The 23,658-nt window shown below is 40.8% G+C and overlaps 1 protein-coding gene across 1 annotated transcript in view; it reads left to right on the top strand.

The window, feature by feature from the left end:
• Positions 1 to 23,658, top strand: part of LOC132823541 (ran-binding protein 17-like) — a 955,175-nt gene that overhangs the window by 504,831 nt on the left and 426,686 nt on the right. The window contains exons 17-18 of the mRNA XM_060837486.1: positions 7,691 to 7,754; positions 8,530 to 8,644. Coding sequence (XP_060693469.1) covers positions 7,691 to 7,754; positions 8,530 to 8,644 — 179 coding nt within the window. The remainder of the gene's footprint in view (positions 1 to 7,690; positions 7,755 to 8,529; positions 8,645 to 23,658) is intronic.

Below are 23,658 nucleotides of genomic sequence, written 5' to 3'. Positions count from 1 at the left end.
CATATGCCCCATGTCCACAGATATTTGAATTTGTTATGCACCAGCCTCTAAGAACCCTCATAACGCTTGTCCAGTCCATTACAAGATGTCTCAAAGCTGCATCAGCAATAATCGTTGTTCTGCTGCAGCAAGGGAGAACATACCCACCTCTATGACTGGAACAAACTGCACCTCTAGGCTCTTTGCTTGTTGTCATAGCACTCTCCTGAACTGAACCTATCTGTGTGCTTACACAATCCCTTCCCTACATTACCTTGGCCCTTCTGTCAGAGTTATCATGCTCCTATTACATCTTTCTTGCTGTATAATTTAGTGCAGACACAGAAGAAGAAAGCTTGACATGGTTGTTGTAGACCTATTAAGGGGAATAGCCTTCAGTCAGGGAGTCCAGGAACAGAGAACCTCCACTAACACTCCATGAGTTTGGACAGGTTCCGTCAGTCACTCAGTGCAATCAGAGTTAGAATATTTTCCACCTGACAGATGAGGAACAGAATGTCAGGCAGCCACTACTCACCTTGAATCTTTTTTTCCTTATTGGGAACTATTTTCCACCTGTCTTGAGAGGGAGAGAGGCAGTTATTACAGGTGATTGAAGCATGGAGATATCCAAAGTGAGTGATCAGGTAGCGCAGAAAGCATGCAAGCTTAGTGGTGCCAGGGTTTAGAATGGGCAATAGCAAGTGACAGAAGATAATGCAGGCAATAGTGAGAGTGATAGAGAATGAGATTCAGTGGGAGATTGGTATTGAAGCAGAGATCATCTAAGTGTTAGATATTGGAGAAAAGATGGTGGTCTTTATGATGAGTGGAGAAGGACATTGACATTCTTCATACAGTAATAGGCATTTCTCCGTGTGGTTGAGACTGATCTAACTTGGGTAGCGACCTCAAACCAAACTGGCGTAGTCTGTGTTGTAGCCTCCACTGCTGGTCCCAGGGCAAGAAAAGATTACTTCTACACCATCCCATCTGGTAGCCCCTGCTGCTTAGAGGGGCACCAATAGCTCCCTATCTGCAATGTTGGAAACCGTGCAGGGCAGTTCTGAATTGACAGTGCTTGTCCAGGTGCATCACAGATTTTTAGAGCTGTTGCAGGCACAAGGGTTGCCAAGTGCATTCCAGAATATCTGCTGAGTGGCACATTACTTTGGTGATGCCACATGTTAAGATGGGGTCAGAATCAGACATGACAGACACCACGAAGGCAGGCTAGATAGTTATTGAGTTGAATTTGGTAAGTTATGGCAAGAAATCTCTCAAAGCCTCATCAAAAACTCTCTCCAAAAAACCTGATGCAGCTTGCACTTAGCCAAACAAAAGTTTAGCTTCAGCCCAGAAACAGAAACCTGGATAATTCATGTGAAGAGAAGAAGCAAATCACTCTCAGGGAGAAGACAACTTTCGTGCTTGAAAGAAAAAGAGACAGGAACTCTTATAGGTACTGTACCAGCTGGCTAATAAAGTCCTAAACCATAGAAAGTTATGTGAATAGCTCAGACATGCTTTAGAGCTGGGTGTTTCTCCAGAAGATGCCAAATGATAAACTGACAGTTGAAAATGAAACCTGGAAAGCTGCACCGTTAGTGTTGTGATGATCCCAAGGAGTCAAAAGTTTGTCGAAGGATTTCCTACAATGGAGGTGTTGAAAACTGTTGATAAGACCCCTGACCTGAATAAAACAAAATGTCATGGAACTTCATAATGGCACAGTTAATGGGAATGCTTGTGGTTGTACCTTCATTGCGTAAACTTAAGTAAAATTGACCTTTTAAATTGAAGTCTTATCCATGTTGTATTTTTATTGGTTCTGTTTTGTGTTAAAGGTGTGAAAGTAAAACCATGTTGTTAATTTCTTCATATGGGAACCATTCAATAAATCTGGTATTTTAGATTACCCACGGGAGCAACAATCCAGGATAGTCCTCCTCAAGCACTGTCACAACAAGCACTCCAGGGTGGATACCGTTGACAAGATACAATGCAAGGCTTCTATTATACTCTCCCACTAAACACTGTGGGATGGTTTAAGCATGTATGACATGTAGTGCAAAGCATCCTCTACACTACACCAATAATTATTCACAGGTCAGGTGCAATATAGCCTGGAAAAAATATGTAAAGCTATGTCTGCACAGCCCAATCAAATTCTTGCAGGGCAGATTTGGAAAACTACCCCATGCTGTATGATGATAATATATCTTATTGAAGTTCAAAAGTGTAACCCAACTGCACTAGTGAGGCATTGTTCCATTTCCCACTAAGATCAAGAAAGGAGAGAAACTTATTAAGCGACCCTTCATATTTTTTTTCATAAGTGTGACTAATCCTGTTAGCAGGATTATAATTTGGATCACAACTTTTTCCCTCGTTTGACAATGGTTGTCCTTATGTGGTTAAGCATACTAAGAATTATAAAATCTGTTAAAAAAAACGGATGTATATGTCAGATAATGACAGCTGGGATCAAGTGTACCTATAGGACAGTAGGAGTATACTTAAGAGGGAAATTAGGAGGGCAAAAAGGGAACGTGCGATAGCTTTGGCAAATATGGTTAAGGAAAATCCAAAGAAATTCTACAAATGCATTAAGAACAAAAGAGTAACTAGGGAGAGAATAGGGCCCCTTAAAGGTCAACGAGGTCATCTATGTATGGAACCACAGGAAAGTAGTGAGATACTAAAAGAATATTTCGTGTCAGCATTTACTGTGGAAGTAGACATGGAAGCTAGGGAACTTGGGGAAATAAATAGTGATGTCTTGAAAAGTGTCCATATTATAAAAGAGGAGGAGCTGAAGGTCTTTAAATACATAAAAGTAGATAAAAACCTGGGACCCGATAAGGTGCATCCTAGAACTTTGTGGGAAGCGAGGGAAGAGACTGCTGGAATCCTCACTGAGATATTTGCATCTTCGACAGCCATGAATAGGTACCGAAAGACCGAAAGTATTTAAGAAAGGTTGGAAGGAAAAACCAGGGAACTATAGACCAATCACCCTAATGTCAGTGGCTTGTAGGAGGTGGAGGGAATCCTGAGGGACAGGATTTACATGCATTTGGAGAGGCAAGCATCGATTAGGGATAATCAGCATGGCTTTGTTCAAGGGCAATCATGTTTCACTAACTTGTTTTGAGTTTTTGAAGAAATGACAAAGGCAATTGATGAAGGCAGAACAGTAGATGTCTGTACAGACCTCAGCAAGACATTTGAAAAGATTCTGCATGATAGCTTGGTTAGCAAGATTAGATCACATGGAATCCAGGAAGAGCTAGCCAATTGGATACAAAATTGGCTTGAAGTTAGAAGACAGTGAGTGTTAGTAGAGGGTTGTTTTTCAAACTGGAGACCTGTGACCAGCGGTATGTTGCAAGGATTGGTGCTGGGTCCACTGCATTTTGTCATTTATATAAATGATTTGGATGTGAATTTAGGAGGTACCTTAGTGAGTTTGCAGATGACAGCAAAATTGGTGATGTAGTGGACAATAAAGAAGGTTATCTCCAAGGACAATGGGACCTGGATCAGATGAGTCAATGGTCTAAGGAGTGGCAGAAGGAGATTAATTTAGATAAATGCAAGGTTGCATTTTGGAAAGGCAAATCAGGGCATGACTTATATAGTCAATGAGTCAGGCAGCATCCGAGGAGCAGGAAAATTGACGTTTCAGGCAAAAGCCCTTCATCAGTTCATTCAGGAATGAACTGATGAAGGGCTTTTGCCTGAAACGTCAATTTTCCTGCTTCTTGGATACTGCCTGAGCTGCTGTGCTTTTCGAGCACCACTCTAGTCTAGGCTCTGATCTCCAGCATCTGCAATCCTAACTTTTGCCTTATATATTCAATGGTAGGACCCTGGGGAGTGTTGCCAAACAAAGAGACCTGAGGGTACAGGTGTGTATTTCCTTGTAAGTGTAGTTGCAGATGGACAAGATGACAGTGAAGACGAAAGTGAGAACTGCAGATGCTGGAGATTAGAGTCAAGATTAGAATTGTGCTGGAAAGCACAGCAGGTCAGGCAACATCCGAGGAGCAGGAAAATCGACGTTTTGGACAAAAGCCCTTCATTAGGAATGAGGCAGGGAGCCTCGGGGGTGGAGAAATAAATGGGAGGGGAGTGAGGCTGGGCGAAAGGTAGCTGAGAGTGCAATAGATGGATGGAAGTGAGGGGTAAAGCTAATAGGACGGGGGGGTGGAGTGGATAGGTGGGAAGGAAGATGGACAGATGGGATGGGTCATGAGGACAGTGCTGAGCTGGAAGGTTGGAACTGGGGTAAGGTGGAGGGAGGGGAAATGAGGAAACTGGTGAAGTCCATATTGATGTCATGGGTTGGAGGATCCCAAGGCAAAAGATGAGGCTTTCTTCCTCCAGGCGTCAGGGGTAAGGGAGTGGTGATAGAGGAGGCCACGGACCTCTATGTCCTCGGCAGAGTAGGAGGGGGAGTTAAAGTGTTCAGCCACGAGGCAGTAGGGTTGATTGGTGCCGGTGTCCCGGAGATGTTCTCTGAAGCGCTCTGAGAGTAGGCATTGTGTCTACTCAATGTAGAGGAAACCACATTGGGAGCAATGGATACAGTAAATGATGTGTGAAAGTGCAGGTGAAACTTTGATGGATGTGGAAGAATCCTTTGGGTGGAGGTGAGGGGGGAGGTGTGGGCTCAGGATTTGCAATTCCTGAAGCAGCAGCGTTAGGTGCCGGGAGGGGAGGGTGGATTGTTTGGGGGTGTGGACCTGATGAGGTAGTCGAGGGGAGAATTGTTTTTGCGGAAAGTGGACAGGGATGGATGTGGTGGTAGGATCTGGTTGCAAGTAGCAGAAATGGCAGAGGACGATGCAATTTATACAGAGGTTGGTGGGGTGGAAGGTGGGTGGGGGGGGTGGATTCTGTCCTTGTTGCGGTTGGAGGGGTGGAGTTCGAGGGTGGAGGTGCAGGAAGTGGATGAGATGCACTGGAGGGCATCATCCACCGCATGGGAGGGAAATTGCAGTCTTTAAAGAAGGAGGGCATCTGGTGTGTTCTGTGATGGAACTGGTCCTCCTGGGAACAAATGCGGCAGTGGAATTGCAAATAAGGGATAGCATTTTTGCAGGAGGCAGGATGGGAGTTGGTGTAATCCAGGTAGCTATGGGAGCCTGTGGGTTTGTAGAAAATGTCAGTGTTGAGTTGGTCACTGTTGTTGGAGATGGAGAGGTCCAGGAAGGGGACAGAGGTGTCAGGGACAGTCCCCCGAATTTAAGGTCAGAGTGGAATGTATTGGTGAAGTTGATGAACTGTTCAACCTCCTCGTGGGAGCACGAGGTGGTGCCGATGCAGTCGTCAATGTAGTGGAGGAAAACATGGTGAAGAAGGCATTAGGCAACATTGACTTCAATGGTCAGTGCATTGAATATACAAGTTGGAATGTCATGTTGTGGCTGTACAGTACATTGGTGAGACCAGTTTTAGAATACTGCTTCCAATTCTGGTCTCCTTGCTATGGGAAGGATGTTGTTAAACTTGAATGGGTTCAGAAAATATTTACAAGGATGTTGCCGTGATTGGAGGGTTTATGCTATTGGGAGAGGCTGAATAGGCCCAGGCTTTTGTCCTTGGAGTATTGGAGGCTGGGGGGTAACATTATAGGAATTTATAAAATCATTAGGTGTATAAATAAGTTGAAAAGCCTAGGTCTTTTTCCCAGGGTAGGGGAGCCCAAAACTAGAAACCATGGTTTTAAAATGAAAAGGGAAAGATTTAAAATGGATGTCAGCTTTTCCACACAGAGGTTGGTGCATATATAGAATGAGCTGACAGAGGAGGTGGTGGAGGCCGGTGCAGTACAACATTTAAAAAACATCTGGATTGGTACATGAATAGAGAAGGTTTTGAGGGATATGGGCCAAATGCTGTCAAATAGGGCTAGATCAGTTTAGAATATTTGGTCGATGCAGACAAGTTCGAGCAAAGGGTGCATTTCCTTAAGACTAATGTTGAGCATTCCAGTCATCTGTTCTGTTAGGGCCTTGTTTCCTTGACAAAGAGTTCTTTAATGCCATTACTCTTTAAGTGACAAAGTTCGACTGTTCTTCCCTTTTACTCCTAACACCTTGTTTTCCTGCCTCCTTTGATACTTGAATGCAGTCATCAAATGGAATGCTTTGCTTGAATCTACACTTAAAGAAACATATAGATGAGAAATTAACTTTGCTCTGGTTCATTCTTACACACACATATCCCTAAACTAAACCTCTTAATTGTCTTTGGAATGACATGATTTTTGTCTCCATTCTATCCATTAGTGGGAGGCACAGTGGCACAATGGTTAGCACTGCTGCCTCACAGCACCAGAGACCTGGGTTCAATTCCCGACTCAGGTGACTGACTGTGTGGAGTTTCCACATTCTCCCCGTGTCTGCGTGGATTTCCTCCCGTTACTCGGGTTTGCTCCCACAGTCCAAAGATGTGCAGGTCAGGTGAATTGGCCATGCTAAATTGCCCGTAGTGTTAGATAAGGGGTACATGTAGGGGCATGGGTGGGTTGCGCTTCGGCAGGTCGGTGTGGGCTGGTTGGGCCGAAGGGCCTGTTTCCGCACTGTAAGTAATCTAATCTAATCTGAACTTTTATTGCTTGCTGAAAACAAAACAGTCCCAAAATCCTTCCCCTTTTTCATCACTCAAATGAATTTCTGAATTGTTTTTGGACCCTCTCAAAGTAATAAGATCCTTCTAATGATTACAAATGTGATTGCCTTGCCTTTTGTACTGATATGTAGAGTGCCTCCATTATTGAAGGTGTGGAGCCTCCCCTTTAGTTGTCTCCCACCATCATGACAGGTTGTGGCAAAACTTGAGACTTTCAATCTTAGCTATAGGGATCACTTCGCGCTCTCTGTAACATGGTGCTGCTGCTGTTTAGCAGGACTGGTGCTGCTCCTGGTATGCCCTACTGCAATACTATTATGTCAAGTCCCCTGTCTTGATACTTGTTGTAGAATTTGTGTCATTCCCATTCAATGTTTTAACAGCAGTAGTTTGATTCCAACTATGTACATTTCATGATAACTTGTAAGTTTGTGATATTGTCTGTTTTGCACTCTTACAATGTCATTCTCAAGGTATTGTGGTGCAAATGTATCCATGGATTAAATTGCAAATTCATATCACTCATATCTAGTAGGTATGTACTCAGAACTAACACAACATACTCAATGCAGAAATACAAAAATGTTTAAAATCATCCTTTGCAAACCTTTTGCAGGATGGCTCAGTGGTTAGCACTGCTGCCACACAGCGCCAGGGGTCCGTGTTCGATTGCAGCCTCCAGCAACTTTCTGTGTGGAGTTTGCACATTCTCCCTGTGTCTGTGTGGGTTTCCTCCCACAGTCCACAGATGTTCAGGTTAGGTGAAATGACCATGCTAAGTTGCCCATAGTGTTCAGGGATATGTAGGCTAGGTGCATAAGTCAGGGGTAAATGTAAAGTAACAGGGTAGGGGAATGGGTCTGGGTGGATTACTCTTCGGAGGTGTTTTGTGGACTCGTTATGGCCAGTTTCCACACTGTAGGGATTCTAGAGATAATTGATAGGCATTGCCTGGCAGCTGCTTTTTGTCATGTTTATAATCGACTACTTTTACAGGATATTTAAACCAGTCATGTCACAGAGCTTTAACTGTGCTTCTTTAAGTTCATACCCTTGACATTGCCATTACATACGCCATCTTGAAGAAGTTGGTAAAGATTGATGCAGTTCGGTTCATGCTTCGGAACCACACTGTAAGTAGCTTTTATTTATCAGACAATAGTTTTTATTTTAAAAATGTTTTGCTAACTCGTTGCAGATTATTCTTCTTTGAATGACACACTGTTATTTAGTCATAGAAGCTGAGTAATGACCAGATGTGCAAAATTAAAACCAGGCTAATTATTTACTCCTTGCATTTTCACGAAATTTGGGTACATTTTGTCACATTTTGAATGCTAGCTATTTAACGCAGCTCCTTGAAAGGGCCAGTTCATTTAAGTTCTGTAATATTAACCAGACAATCTGTGTTTAAACCCAATTTTACCAGGCCACATGATTTTTGTTTTTATTAATGTATTTTCTAATCACCTGCTCAGAAATATTATTTCATGCCTCTGGAGAAGATGGGACTTGAGCCCGAGCTTCCCAGTCCAGGGGAAGGGGCACTGTCACTGTGCCACAAGAGGGCTCTAAGCCACATGGTATTAGCCAGTTCACGGAGTGAACTTCAGTTTGTTTAGGGAGCAAATCAAATCAGCTGGGCCTATTAATCCATTTTTGAAAGTTCTTATGTGCACGCATCAGCCAAGAACAGGGCTGAACTCATCTCTTGTGTCCTACACTGTCAAATAACTTGCCTGGCGTAGTCTCTGGGCTCACATACGCAGAAATGTGAGACACTGGAGAGCTACTGATGCAACGCCTTCAGAGACAAAATATGAAAATTGAAGCTTTCCTCTATAGTATTGAAATGAGCGTATATGGTGATTAATTGCACTTTCCTCTGCTTCTCTTTTGGATCATTAGTGTGAACACTTCCCTTTCCTGGGCATCAGTGAACATTTCCGCCTTGGTGATGCTGTTCTGAGATGCCGCACAACCTTCTATACAGCACTGACTCGCCTGCTTCTCATAGACTTGGGTAAGCCGGAAAAGTTCAGCTGTCACATTTGGAAAACGAACTATTTATCACAGCAGCTTGCCTCAGGCTTATACATGAAAATGGTTATTGTTAAAGACTTTTTCTGGGAGATTTTTTTCTTTTTATTAACCCGCCCCTTCGATTCTTTTTAAAATTAAATTTACGAGTATATTGATGAAAATAATATCGTCCTAAAATATAATGTTCCAATTCCTTTTTGTTTAGAACATATTAAAGTGCAGATTTTGTAATTAAATAAACTGGATTGTGCTAAATTTTGAGCTGCTTCTGCTATCACTTGTCAGTCATTCGCGTGGTGCATGGGAGCATCATGTAATATTTCCTGGATTGCAGGGAATATAATTGGTCACACTTTTTCAAAAATGCTTTTCAGCATTCTGGCTTCTTCCTGAAGCTTGCCATTCTCACTGGGCTACAAACGTATGTTTCAATACCCTTCAAAGTGGCCTTTCTTCACATGTGACTGTGGACAGTTGGCTTCAACCAACTATTCAACTGAAGATGCTATCACCACTGAGCCCAAATAATGTTGTCACATGATGATCATAGGCCTGGTACACTAGCTTTTGTTTCCTCCCACATGCCCAATAACATTAAAAGCAGTACCATGCTATAACCAACAGCAAACTACTGCAGATGCTTTAAATTGGAGATAAAAATAGAAAATGCTAAAGAAACTCAACAAGTCTGGCAACATTTGTGGAGAACGAAATAGATTCAACATTTCATAAAAACATAGAAAATATGATTAGATATAGGCTATTCAGCTTTTGAACTTGCTCTGACAATCAAATGATCATCCAATTAAGTACTCCATTCCCTCTTTCTCCCCGTAACTTTTATCCTATTGACCTTACAAATTATATCTGACTCCTTCTTGAAAATATTCAATCCTTTGGACTTAACTACTTTCTGTGGCAGAGAATTCCATTGGCTCACCACTTTCTGCATGACAGAATTTTTCCTCACTTTAATCTGAAATGATCTATGCCACACTCTTAGACTGTGACCCTTAGGTATGGATTCCCTAGTCATTGGGACATCCTTCCTGCATGTATCACTTCTGGTCCAGTTAAAAATGGAGTACTATGTACAGTTCTGGTCACCCTTCTGTAGAAAGGATGTTATTAAATTGGAAAGAGTGCAGAAAAGATATACAAAGATGTTACTGGGACTGGAGTTTGCATTATAAGGCGAGGATGGATATGCTGATACATTTTTCCCTAGAGTGTAGAAGGTTGAGGGGTGCTCTTAGAGGTTAATCAAACAATAAGAGACATAGATAAGGTGACTTGCCAAAGTCTTTTCCCCACAATATGGGGAGTTCAAAAGTAGAGGACATAGCTTTAAGGTGAGAAGAGAAAGATTTAAAAGGGATTTGAGGGGCAACATTTTCTTTGAGAGAGTGGCCCTTATACGGAATGAACTGCCAGAGAAAGTGGAAGGTGCAGGTGCAGTTAAAATATTTAAGACCCATTTGGACAGGTACATGAACAGGAAGGGTTTAGAGGGATATGGGTCAAATCCAGACAAGTGCCAATTGGTTTAGTTTGGGAAGCCTGGTCAGCAGTTCTTATTCATGCAATAAGCTAAATGTCTTTTAAACTTTGTGACTGTACACGCACCACCACTTCCTATGGAAGTTCATTCCACCCATGAACCACCTTTGTGTAAAAAAAAATTGCCCCTTATATCTTTTTTTAAATCTTTCTCCTCTCACCTTAAAAATATGCCCCCAGTCATCTGCAAATTTGGAGAAATTGTGTTTAGTTCCCTCATTTAATTCATGAATATAAATTGTGAATAAGACCAAGCACTGACCCCTGTGGTGCTCCACTAGCCAGTGGGTTTCACTTGGAAATTACTTGGAAGGTAAATTCTTCCTTTTGTCTACCAACCAGTTCCCTATCCATGACAGCGCACTACCATCACTATCTGCTCCCCCCTCCCCCCCACCCCCTCCCCGTCCCAAGCACTTTAGTTTACATGCTAATCTCTTACTTGGGACCTTATCAAAAGCCTTCTGAATGTCTCTTCTTTTTTAAAGTTCTGAAACTGAGTTCTAAAGAAGTGTCAGACTAGACTCAAAATGTTAACTGTTTCCATCTCCATCGATGTGATCAGACCTGCAGCACTTCTATTTCTGCATCACTTTTTATTTTAATTTCACTAGTATAATTTTTCCTCTAGCTCAGTTCAGACAACTCAATGTGGTCAGCAATGAAATTCCTTATATTCTGATTGTGTAGAGAGGAAGTGACTCGTCATGAATAGAGGATGTGAAATCAGAAGGTTTTAATTTCAAAGAGTACAGCATGTGAAAGGAAAGGAATTCTGGTCAGGTTCAGGATTTAGTGTGAAGACAAAGTTATACAATTGGTAACCGTGCTTAATTTTATGCAATAGTGGACATTAGCTGAAGATTCACTTGTTCTGTTATACTTGTGCAAAATATGGGCAGAATGGGCTAATTTGTGCAATATATCTGAAGTAATCCATTGTAAATAAAACACTAGCCATGTTTGAATTGCTGAATAAAAAGAAGAAAAAAAATGCTGAAAATATGAATGATGGGTTGGAAATGCACTGTAACTCTGTCAAATTAGTGTCTCAATGAAATGTTAATTTATGTTTTCTGTGTCATGTACATTTTCAGCACATGAACCTGTTCAGCACATAGGTAGATGATATTTATTTTCAGCTCTGAAATGTACTAACCAACTATCTATTTCTGCTACAGAAAACAAAGTGAAACATCGGCATAAAAGATAATTATTATTTCTAATATATTCTGGAGAAAAAACAAATATCTACAATTGGGTTAAAGACAATAATTCAGTCCCCAGATTCTGCTAGCATTTGTAATTGGAATTACCAAAAGTGCTGGATTGAATTACTTGCTTGTAACTCATTGCTTGCTATCTATTATCTTTTTAATGTACAGTGTATATCGTCATTCGTTCTTTGTAATCTTTAACATATGATTCAACTTGTGGTATTCCAAACATTTTAGGACCGTAGGGCCCTGAGTAGTACCCTCAGCACCTCCAGCCTCTTCAGTGAGATTATGGCTGATTTGATCTTATGCATCCACTTTGACTCCATATCTTTTTGTACATCTATATAGCTCAGATTTAAAATTATTAGTTGAACAAACATTTTACTGTTTTTCTGGGAGACTTTCCAACATTTGAGTTGCCTTTTTCTTCTAATCTATTTATAGAAACATGGATTAATCTTGATAACTCACAAAAGTCTCTCTTCACAGTTCCTTTTCTTGCACCTACTGTGTTTTTTGCCTTGTTTCATTGTTCTTCTGTCACACTATTATTTATATTTTTATGTCCTTTTCCGTTAATTTTACATACTTTTAGATAACTCCTCTGCTCGTCTTGGCTGTTTAATTTAATAAGTATCTCTCTTGTCCCTGAGGGATATAATTTGATCATGACTTTTTTAAAAAAGCCTTAGTTGATCTCCTTTTACTATTCATGGTGGTTTTACTCAATAATAATTGACTAATTTGCTGTTGTCATTTGAATTGACCACACCGTGGTCTAAAATCTTAATAATGGTGTTAAGCTTATCCTTGTTAACCCTAACATTGTGTTCTAACATGTCATGATCTTTTATGTCAATGTTCTCTTCCCATTGACTTATTGACTATCTCAAACTAATTATTAGATCTAGTGTATGCTGTCTGCAAGTTGGGATCTCAAGCATTGGGGTCCAATACACTCAAATTCCTTTGCTTTCTGACTTAAACTATTCTATTCTTTTCAATCCAGATGAAAATTAAATTTCCATTTATATATGCTAAAAATGTCTTTCATCTCCCAATCAATGCTTTCTGCTTTGGTACCGCACTCAAGAGGCACCATTCAGCTCCCATTATGCTTATGTCTTCTTTTATACCTCAATTCTAATTGCATTGTCCCTGCAATTGTTTTCCCTTACTATATCCTTTCTTACTGTTGGTGTAATAATACCTTTTACAAATGAGGGCACTTTTTTTTTCCCCTTATAGTACCCCTATCCTTTTAGGAAAGCCTAACTCCCAATCATGAGTAGCTTTTCACCATATCTCAGTCATCACCATTATGTTAGACTAAGACTGTGTTTGAACATCTAATTCACTCAACTTATTTGATAACCTCATATTTTAGCAAATAAAAATTAATAGACCTTAACTTATGCTGCCACAATGTACTTTTCTCACACATTTAATATGTTAATTATTTGTCACTTGTGTTGTGACTACTTTGTTTTGGGACCAATCCAAGGTGTAACAGCTCTCAGGAACTCACTTTTTTTAAAGTGTTCCAAATATAATTTTAGGTACGTTTATTGGGATCCTCCCTTTAGATTCAAGATAAGCAAACCTTCAGCTTTCTTTTATATGCAGACTCTTCAGCGCAAGTTAGGATCTCTTTCTTCATTTAGACTTTTTCTTCAAGCCTGTTCCCAAGCTAACTGCTTTTCACTTTGAGGTTTCCTGTATATTTCTAGTAATAGGAGCAAGCATAGGTCATTCATGCCCTCGCGGATGGTCTGTCATTCAGTAGAATCATGGTTGATCCAACATCCCTCATGAGCACTTTCTTGCCTTTTCCCTGTAACTCTTGATTCTCCTAATGATTAAGAATCTATCTGTCTCAGCCCTAAATGTATACAAGAACTCTACCCCCATGTTCTCAGAGGCAAGTAGATCCAAAGACACTCTACCCTCTGAAACAAGAAATTCCTCTTCATCTCAGTCTTAACTTTTTTTCTACCAGTTCCAATTATTTTCCCTATCACAACCTTAGTACCCAAAACTGAGCACAATGTCCCACCTGCATTCTGGACTGTGGATGAAATAGTTTGTATTTTCTGTGCTTAAGATGCAGACCTGGCTAACATTTATACTTTTCCTCCCTTGACTCTAAGTGAGTTGAGAAATAGTGAGGACTGCAGATGCTGGAGAGTCAGAGTCGGTAAAGTGTAGTGCTGGAAAAAGCACAGCAAGTCAAGCAGCACCTGAAAAACTCTTTAGGAGAGTCAACATTTCAGGTGACCATGATGCTGCCCAAATTGTTGACTTTCCTAGGAGCTCCTCAGATGTAGCCTGACCTGCTATGTTTGTCCTCGCATCACACTTTATCGACTTGAAGTGAGTTGCAAACTAAAATTTGTAATTGACTTTATGATATTTTCCTGGATTTATAGGAACGCCTCTAAGTTGCTTTTAATAGCTTTCTCTATCCTTCTCCATTGCAGAGAAAGCACCTTATCTTGTCTCCAACGAGAAATATTAATTATCTACTATCTGTTAATTATCTCTGACACAATATTCTTTCACCTTATCATCAGAGGACCACATTTTGTGCAGCACTTTACAATACTGATACTGTTAACATCTCCATGGGTTTCAGAAAACTTTAACTATTTTGATTAAGGACATACCAACAGCTGTGATTTTTTTTTCAAATGGTCACCTCTCTCTCAGTAGCACAGTTTGAGCCTTGCCTTTGATCCTTATTAATTACTACCCAGCCTTTAGTCGATACAGATTACATGATCATTCTCATTTACTTAAAATATAAGAATACAGTCCCAAATTATAATCCTCTTACAAATCAAAAAATATGTTTTTAAGACAAAATAATGATGCAAGCATTGTCATTGTAACCTATCTAGTTGTGAAGTTGATTTCATGTTCACTTAGTAACCCTTCAGTTTTTGTATGACACCTCTAACAAGTGGGAGTTGAACTCAGATCTTCTGACCAAAGATAGGGACAGTATCAATATTTTACAAGACCAGGGCTGTCTCCAAGGAATATCATTACATTATATGTGGTTTGGTGTGAGCAAACATGGAATAGAAGCAGCCTCTGATTGCGTGAACAATTCCTCTCAGATTCTGACAACTCTGTTTACCAAGATGCCTTTGGTTGCTCCCACAAAGGATGTTTCCATTGCAATTCCAGCACTTCACAAGTTGATTCCCCCTCCCCTGTATGTACTTTCAACATTGGTCCCAGTCAGCATAGGCCTTGGGATGGGAAATCTGATTCACCCTGTCCTGGAGTCAGTTCTGCACAAGGTGCTTAATTTTATATTTGTAGTTTACAGTTTTACTGTTCTCATTAGAATGGAAATATTCTGCTGCTCGTCCCAGCAACTGTTGGAAAATAAGTGGTTCAATTACCACTGACTCATCTAGTGTATGCCTATAAGAGCAGAAAGCTCAAAATTCATTGCATATTTTTGGTCTCACGACATGGGCAAAAATAGAAGAACCAGCTGTTGCTGTGAATTGTTCATCTTGCTGAATGAAAATTGCCCACATATCAAAATCAGTTGAAGATTATATTAGGTTTCCATTTCTCTTTTTTTGAAATTGAATGTCTAGATTAGTCATTGGATTGAGGGATGAGAGAAAACACCAACCTTGGTGTTTTCAAACAGTATGCTCAAAATTGGAAAGAACGGAGGGGGGAGCGAGGTGGGAGGGGGGATATAGAATAAAGTTCTCCATGTTTTTATATGTGCTAACAGCCTTTGCAAACCTTAGTTGCATCTTATACAAAAGCAAAATTCTACAACTGCTGAAAGTGTAAATGTTGGAAATACTCAGCTGATCAAATAACATCTGGCAAAAGAGAAATCAAGTTAAAACTTCAGAATTCAATGTGAAAGATCATGCAGCTCAGACATTACCCCTGTTTATCTATCCCCCCCCCCCCCCCCCCATGTACCCAACCAGCTGAATGACCTCTGGATTTCTTTCCTCCTTCCATTTTGTGCATCCTTCCAGTTATCCAGTCTGCAAGGCTGGAAATTCCCTGCATAAACGGATCCATATCATTTCCTTAATTGTCTCCTTTGAGACACTCCTTAAAAATTATCTCCTAGGTCAAGCTTTGGTGTATTAACTGAATAGCTCCTCATATGTAGTTTTGCATCAAAGTTTATTTTGTGACATTCTTTTTGAAGCTTCTCAGAACATTTTAACTGTGCCATTGCTATAATAAAGTGTAAATGACTTTGCCTAACATTTATATGAATTCTCTTTTTCTCTGTCTCCCCCCCCACAAAATATTGTGACTAAACATTTCAGAATTTAAAAATTGCCAGAAGCATTTCAGGTCAAGTAACAAAGTTTGATCCTGTTTGCAAAGCTCCCTCAGTGACCTAATTTGTAAATCAGTATCCAACAACTCGCACAGTCCAAAAATATGCAGGTTAGGTGAATTGGCCATGCTAAATTGCCCGTAGTGTTAGGTGAAGGGGTAAATGTAGGGGAATGGGTCTGGGTGGGTTGCTCTTCGAGGGTCGATGTGGACTTGTTGGGCCAAAGGGCCTGTTTCCACACTGTGAGTAATCTAATCTAATCATGTTAGTTAGGTCAGGAGGTCCTGTCTCCAACTTTGTTGTTGCTTGTCTCAGCTGGAACAGCAATAAACAATGCTCGAATTGGTCTCAGGTCCTAATTAAAGATGTGTAGGATCAGTTAGCATTCCCCTTCCTTACTGATGGCCCGAGATTTTCACAACCACCAGACATCTCTAGGTATTTTATAAAATAAAGTACGATCAAGAGGTAGTAAAATAGACCACTGTTGTACTATAGGAAACACTGCAGTCGATATGCACACAAATCCCTCAATCATCAGTATGTTAATGACCAGTTAATCTGTTTTTATGATGTTGATTGAGTGTTAAATATTGGCCAGGACACAAGATTATTCCACTTCTTTTCTTCAAAATAGTGCCACAGGATTTTTTGCCTCCACCAAGCATGCTATAATTTAAAATGTTGCATTTAAAAGTAATTCTGACAGTGCAACTCTCCCTCAGTAATTTACTGGAGTGTAGGCCATTGTCTTTGTACTCAGTGTCTGGAATGGGACCTGATCTCAGAATCAGGAGTCTGAGAAGTGGCAGTGTTACCAACATAGCCATGGCTGGCACTCTTACAAATGAGCCACCTATTAGCACCTTTAGGGCTCAGGAGGAAGATTTATTATTGAAAATGATGGATAAGTTTATTTGTGTTACTCTAAATGAAACATTGGAGTAGTAATTCAGACATGTAAAAGATATCAAACCAGGTTTTTTAAGAGTATTGCATTTAGTTATACTACAGTCTATGCTGAACTACAAGCTTTTCAATTATAGCATTTCCTACAATCAGGTTAACTCTTTGAGTTACTGTTGTCATTATTTATATGTTGTCAGTTGTAGTTAATGTAATTTCTGTACATAAATAAAGTATAATTAGTATATTTAATTATGTTCTCAATGCAGACAATTAAATACCTTAGTTGTATTGGATTTTAAACAACAAGGTTCAGCAACCAGTTTTCTGAATAAATGCAACTCTTGGTTTATTATCAAAACAAAACTAATAAAAATGCACTAATTTGTTGACATATACAGTCAGGAATAGAGAAGTATAAATGCTTCTAAATATTATTCTTTCTAAATATCCCTAAAACGCATAAGCAAACGTACAATATGCAGGAAAAGAGAAACCGATAAAGCAACAGATTTCTCTGCTCAGATTGGTTTTGTAAGGAAAAAGCACATTAGCTGATGGGCTATACTTGAAGGCAAAGCAATAAAGCATAGATGTTCTAGAATCTGTTGCTCTGATGTTCTGGCACTTGTCGTCAAGTCACTATCATGCATAGTTGTTTCTGAAATCTTTGTAGACATAGCTTGCTCAGGAAATGTCTCTTGAGATTTTCCTTCAATCATTCAAATAGGTTTCATTCTGAAATAATGTAGATAGTTTTCATTTCACGTGGTGGTGGAGGGCCTGTGACCAGCAGTGTGCCACAGGATTGGTGCTGGGTCCAATGATTTTCATCATCTATATAAATGATTTTGATGTGAACATAAGGGGTATTGTAAATGACATCAAAATTGATGGTGTAGTGGACAGCCAAGAAGGTTACCTCAGAATACAACAGGACCATGATCAGGTTGGCCAATGGGCTGAGGAGTGACAGTGTGGAGTTTAATTTAGATTAAAGTGAGGTGCTGCATTTTGGAAAGAAAAATCAGGGCAGGACTTATACACTTAGTGGTAAGGTCCTGGGGAGTATTGCTGAACAAAGAGACCTTGGAGTGCAGGTTCATAGTCTGTTGAAAGTTGAATCGCAGGTAGACAGGAGAGTGAAGAAGGCATTTGGATGCTTGTTTTTATTGATCAGTTCATTGCTTATAGGAATTAGGAGGTCATATTGTGGCTGTACAGGACATTTTTGGAATACTGCATTCACTCCTGGTGTACCTGCTAGAGGATGGATTTTGTGAAACTTGGAAAGATTCAGAAAGGATTTACAAGGATGTTGCCAGGGTTAGACAATTTGAGCTGTAGGGAGAGGTTGAGGCTATTTTGCCTGGAGTGTCAGAAGCTAAGAGGTGACTGTTTAGACATTTATTAAATCATGAGGAGCATGGATAGAATGAATAGTCAAGGTCTTTTCCCCAGGAATGGGTTAGTCCAAAACTAGAGAGCATAGCTTTAAGGTGAGAAGGAAAAGATTTAAAAGGGACCTAAGAGGCAATATTTTTTCACACAGAGGGTGGTGCATGTATGAAATGAACTGCCAGAGGAGGATGTGGAGGCTGATACAACTGCAACATCATCATGGAGAAGTTGAACTGAAAGGTCTGTTTGCATCCTGTACAGCTCAAGACTCTATAAATTGGAGAAATCAGCTGGGTGGCCTGTTCATAGAATCGTAGAATCCCTACAGTGTGGAATCGGGTCATTTGATCCAAAGGGTCCATGCCAACTATCCGAACAGCATCCCACTCAAGCTCACCTCCCTAATCTGTAATACTGCATTTTCCCTAGCTAATCTACCTAATCTACACATCCGTAGATACGATAGGCAATTTAGCATGGCCAGTTTACCTAACCTGCACATTTTGTACATTGCATGTATGTTTTTCTCCAACTCGGAAAACAACCAAATATTGCAGGTGCCAGAGATCTGAAGTAAAATCAAAGGAGAACTTCAGCAGGTCTGGCAGCATCTATGGAGAGACAAAGTCCAGAAGACGAAGTCATATCAGACTCAAAATGTTAACTCTGAGTTGAATTGAATTTGAATCAGCCCCCTACTGTACTCACTGTATCCCCGTGACTGTGTCACCCAATACCAGATTAATGCCATTTATAAGTTTGCTGATGAGACACCTCCATTGTTGGTTGAATGGTGATGAACCAGACTACAGACGGGAGGTGGAGACCTAGAAAAATGGTGCACTGAGAACAACCTAGCTCTCAATGTCTGCAAAACCAAGGAACTTATTATTGATTTTCAGTGCATTGTTACTCATGCCCCCCTACACTTTAACAGCACAGAGGAGGAACGATTGGAGAGTGTCAAGCTCCTGGGAGTTGTCATCCACAACAAGCTTTCTTGGACTCTTCTTGTGGACACACTGGTTACAGAGGTCCAACAATGTCTCTTCTTCCTCAGGCAGCTGAGGAAATTTGGCATGACAGAGAATACCCTTGCCAACTTTTATAGGTGCGCCATCGAGAGCATTCTGTCTGGATGTATCACTACCTGGTGTGGCAACTGTACCATTCAAGATCAGAGATGGTTACAGAGAGTGGTGAATCACTCGGCCCGGACAATCACAAAGGCCAACCTCCCATCTGTAGAATCCATCTACCAGGCCTGCTGTCAAGGAAAGGCTGCCAACATTCTCAAAGATCCCATCCCACCCGAGCAATGTTTTTCTACAACCTCTACTATTGTGGAGAAGGGATAGAACCTGAACACACGTTCCAGCTGGTTCCATAACAATTTCTACTCTTCTGTTGTTAGAATACTGAATGGACTCACAAACTCTTACGTGTTTTTGTTATTGCCACTGTTTACCTATTATTTACTATCCATGCAACTTAACTATGTGATCTGCCTTTAGAGGGGTTTTCTGAATTTATTGATGAATCTAAGATGGAGGATGGGAAAGATTTCTGGCTATAACAGCTGGACCTTTTTTTAGATATTTTAGGTGCTGGAGTTGATTTCCTTACATTCCAGAAGCAGCAATTACTGTTTTATATGCTGTTGCATTGTTTTGGAACTTTGGGGGAAAAAAAAGTCAAAACAATAGCAGTTTTAAAAGGGAGAAGAACAGACAAAGAAAGCACATGGTGAGGTCAGTGCAGGAGAGAGAGAGACAGAAAGAAACTGACACCAGAGTGAACTGCACAGGACTGCCTTTACTGTTTGAATTCATGTATAGCTGGACATCGGGGTGCGTCTGGGAAAATTAACAAACAACGAAATTCACAACTGATCTTGGAGGAACTGTTTGGGCAAAGTTTACAACACAGGATCAGATAAGTTAATTGTTTAAGTGGCTTACAGAAAGTCTGCAGTAGTGAGTAGAGTGGGTTCTTTCTTGATTATATGCTTTTTGAGATATGTCTCTTGATTAAACTTAAAATATAAGCCATAACTATTAATTTGACCTGGTGCAGTGTTTTGTAGAGGAATAAGACGGTGTTATTTTCTGGTGAAGGAGCAAAAATGGCCTTTGCATTGATGTGTACTTCTTGTCAGATGTGTGAGTTTAAAGAGAGTTTAAGGGTTACTGCAGATTATATCTGCAATAAATGCTGTTGGTTGCGAATCTTATCAGATCGAATGGATTGGTTGGAGAGACAGTGAGAAGCAATGAGGAATTTGCAACAGCAACAGAATGTGATTGATGGCAGTTATAGGAAGGGGGGGAAAGTCTCAGATACTGTCACATAGATGGGTTAACTCCAGGAAAGGTAAGAGACATAGCCACTCACTTTCGGTGTGTTCTGTGGCTATATCCATTTCAAACAAGTATGCTGTTTTGGAAAATGTAGGGGGTGATGGATTCTCAGGGGAACATAGCATGGACAACCAAGTTTCTGGTATTGAGACTTGCGCCAATACAACGAGGTGCCAGGATCAAGAATGTCTCAGAGAGGGTACAGAATGTTCTCAAGGTGGAGAGGTGCCAGCAAAAGGTCATGGTCCACATTGGAACCCATGACATAGGGAGGGAAAAGGTTGAGATTCTGAAGGGTGATTACAGAGAGTTAGGCAGGAATTTAAAAAGGAGGTCCTCGAGAATAGTAATATCTGGATTACTTCCAGTGCTAGAGCTAGTGAGGGCAGGAATAGGAGGATAGAGCAGATGAATGCATGGCTGAGGAGCTGGTGTATGGGAGAAGGATTCACATTTTTGGATAATTGGAATCTCTTTTGGGGTAGAAGTGAATTGTACAAGAAGGACGGATTGCACCTAAATTGGAAGGGGACTAATATACTGGCAGGGTGATTTGCTAGAGCTGATCGGAAGGATTTAAACTAGTAAGGTGGGAGTGGGGTGGGACCTAGAAGGATAGTGAGGAAAGAGATCATTCTGAGACTGGTAACATTGAAAACAGAGGTGAGTCAAACAGAGCAGTCCGGGACAAGGTCAGACTAATAAATTAAACTAGATTAGAGTGATGCTGGAAAAGCACAGCAGTTCAGGCAGCATCCGAGGAGCAGTAAAATTGACGTTTTGGGCAAAAGCCCTTCATCAGGAATACAGGCCTGCGTTTACTTCAATGCAAGGGGCCTAATGGGAAAGGCAGATGAACTCAGGGCATGGTTAGGAACATGGGACTGGGATATCATAGCAATTACAGAAACATGGCTCAGGGATGGGCAGGACTGGCAGCTTAATGTTTCAGGATACAAATGCCACAGGAAGGTAGAAAGGAAGGCAAGAGAGGAGGGGGAGTGGCAATTTTGATAAGGGATAGCATTACAGTTGTGCTGAGGGAGGATATTCCTGGAAATACATCCAGGGAAGTTATTTGGGTGAAACTGAGAAATAAGAAAGGGATGATCACCTTATTGGGATTTTTTAATACAACCCCTAATAGTCAGAGGGAAATTGAGAAACAAACTTGTGAGAAGATCTCAGCTATCTGTAAGAATAATAGGATGGTTATGGTAGGGGATTTTACTTTCCAAACATAGACTGGGACTGACATAGTGTTAAGGGTTTAAATGGAGAGTAATTTGTTAAGTGTGTACCAAAAAACTTTCTGATTCAGTATGTGGATGTACCTACTAGAGAAGGTGCAAAACTTGACCTACTCTTGGGAAATAAAGCAAGGCAAGTGACTGAGGTGTCAGTGGGGGAGCATTTTGGGGCCAGTAATTCCATTAGATTTAAAACAGTGATGGAAAAGGATAGACCAGATCTAAAAGTTGAAGTTCTAAATTGGAGAAAGGCCAATTTTGACAGTATTAGGCAAGAACTTTCAAAAGCCGATTGAGGGCAGATGTTCACAGGTAAAGGGACAGCTGGAAAATGGGAAGCCTTCAGAAATGAGATAGCGAGAATCCAGAGAAATTATATTCCTCTTAGGGTGAAAGGAAAGGCTGGTAGGTATAGGGAATGTTGCATGACTCAAGAAATTGAGGGTTTGGTTAAGAAAAAGAAGGAAGCGTGTGTCAGGTATAGACAGGATAGATCGAGTGAATCCTTAGAAGAGTATAAAGGCAGTGGGAGTATACTTAAGAGGGGAATCAGGAGGGCAAAATGGGGACATGAGATAGCTTTGGCAAATAGATTTAAGGAGAACCCAAAGGGTTTTTACAAATAAATTAAGGACAAAAGGGTAACGAGGGAGAGAATAGGCCCTCTCAAAGTTCAGCAAGGCTGCCAAAAATGGGAGAGATACTAAACGAGTAGTTTGCATCAGTATTTACTGTAGAAAAGGATATGGAAGATATAGAATGTAGGGAAATAGATGGTGATACCTTGCAAAATGTCCATATTACAGAGGAGGAAGTGCTAGATGTCTTGAAACACATTAAGGTGGATAAATCCCCAGGACCTGATCAAATGTACCCTAGAACTCTGTGGGAAGCTAGAGTAGTGATTGCTGGACCTCTTGCTGAGATATTTGTATCATCGATAGTCACAGTTGAGGTGCCGGAAGACTGGAGGTTGGCTAACGTGATGCCACTGTTTAATAAGGGTGGTAAGGACAAGCCAGGGAACTATTGACCAGTGAGTCTGACGTCAGTGGTGGGCAAGTTGTTGGAGGGCATCCTATGGGACAAGATGTACATGTATTTGGAAAGGTAGGGACTGATTAGGGATAGTCAACATGGCTTTGTGCATGGGAGATCATGTCTCCAAACTTGATTGAGTTTTTTGAAGAAGATTGATGATTGATGAGGGCAGAGCGGTAGATGTGATCAATATGGACTTCAGTAAGGCATTTGACAAGGTTCCCCAGGGGAGACTGGTTAGCAAGGTTAGATCTCACGGAATACAGGGAGTACCAGCCATTTGGATACAGAACTGGCTCAAAGGTAGAAGACAGAGGGTGGTGGTGGAGGGTTGTTTTTCAGACTGGAGGCTGTGACCAGTGGAGTGCCACAAGGATCGGTGCTGGGTCCTCTACTTTTTATCATTTACATAAATGATTTAGATGCGAGCGTAAGAGGTAGAGTTAGTAAGTTTGCACATGACACCAAAATTGGACGTGTAGTGGACAACGAAGAGGGTTACCTCAGATTACAACAGGATCTTGACCAGATGGGCAAATGGGATGTGAAGTGGCAGATGGAGTTTAATAAATGCGAGATGCTGCATTTTGGGAAAGCAAATCTTAACAGGACTTATACGCTTAATGGCAAGTTCCTCGGGAGTGTTGCTGAACAAAGAGACCTTGGAGTGCAGGTTCATAGCTCCTTGAAAGTGGAGTCGCAGGTAGATAGGATAGTGAAGAAGACGTTTGGTATGCTTTCCTTTATTGGTCAGAATATTGAGTACAGGAGTTAGGAGGTCATGTTGCATCAGTACAGGACATTGGTTAGGCCACTGTTGGAATATTGCGTGAAATTCTGGTCTCCTTCCTATCAGAAATATGTTGTGAAACTTGAAAGGGTCTGGAAAAGATTTACAAGGATGTTACCAGGGTTGG

This window comes from Hemiscyllium ocellatum, chromosome 16 (assembly GCF_020745735.1).
Source record: "Hemiscyllium ocellatum isolate sHemOce1 chromosome 16, sHemOce1.pat.X.cur, whole genome shotgun sequence".
Classification (NCBI taxonomy): domain Eukaryota; kingdom Metazoa; phylum Chordata; class Chondrichthyes; order Orectolobiformes; family Hemiscylliidae; genus Hemiscyllium; species Hemiscyllium ocellatum.
This window is presented reverse-complemented; position numbering and strand designations above follow the sequence as displayed.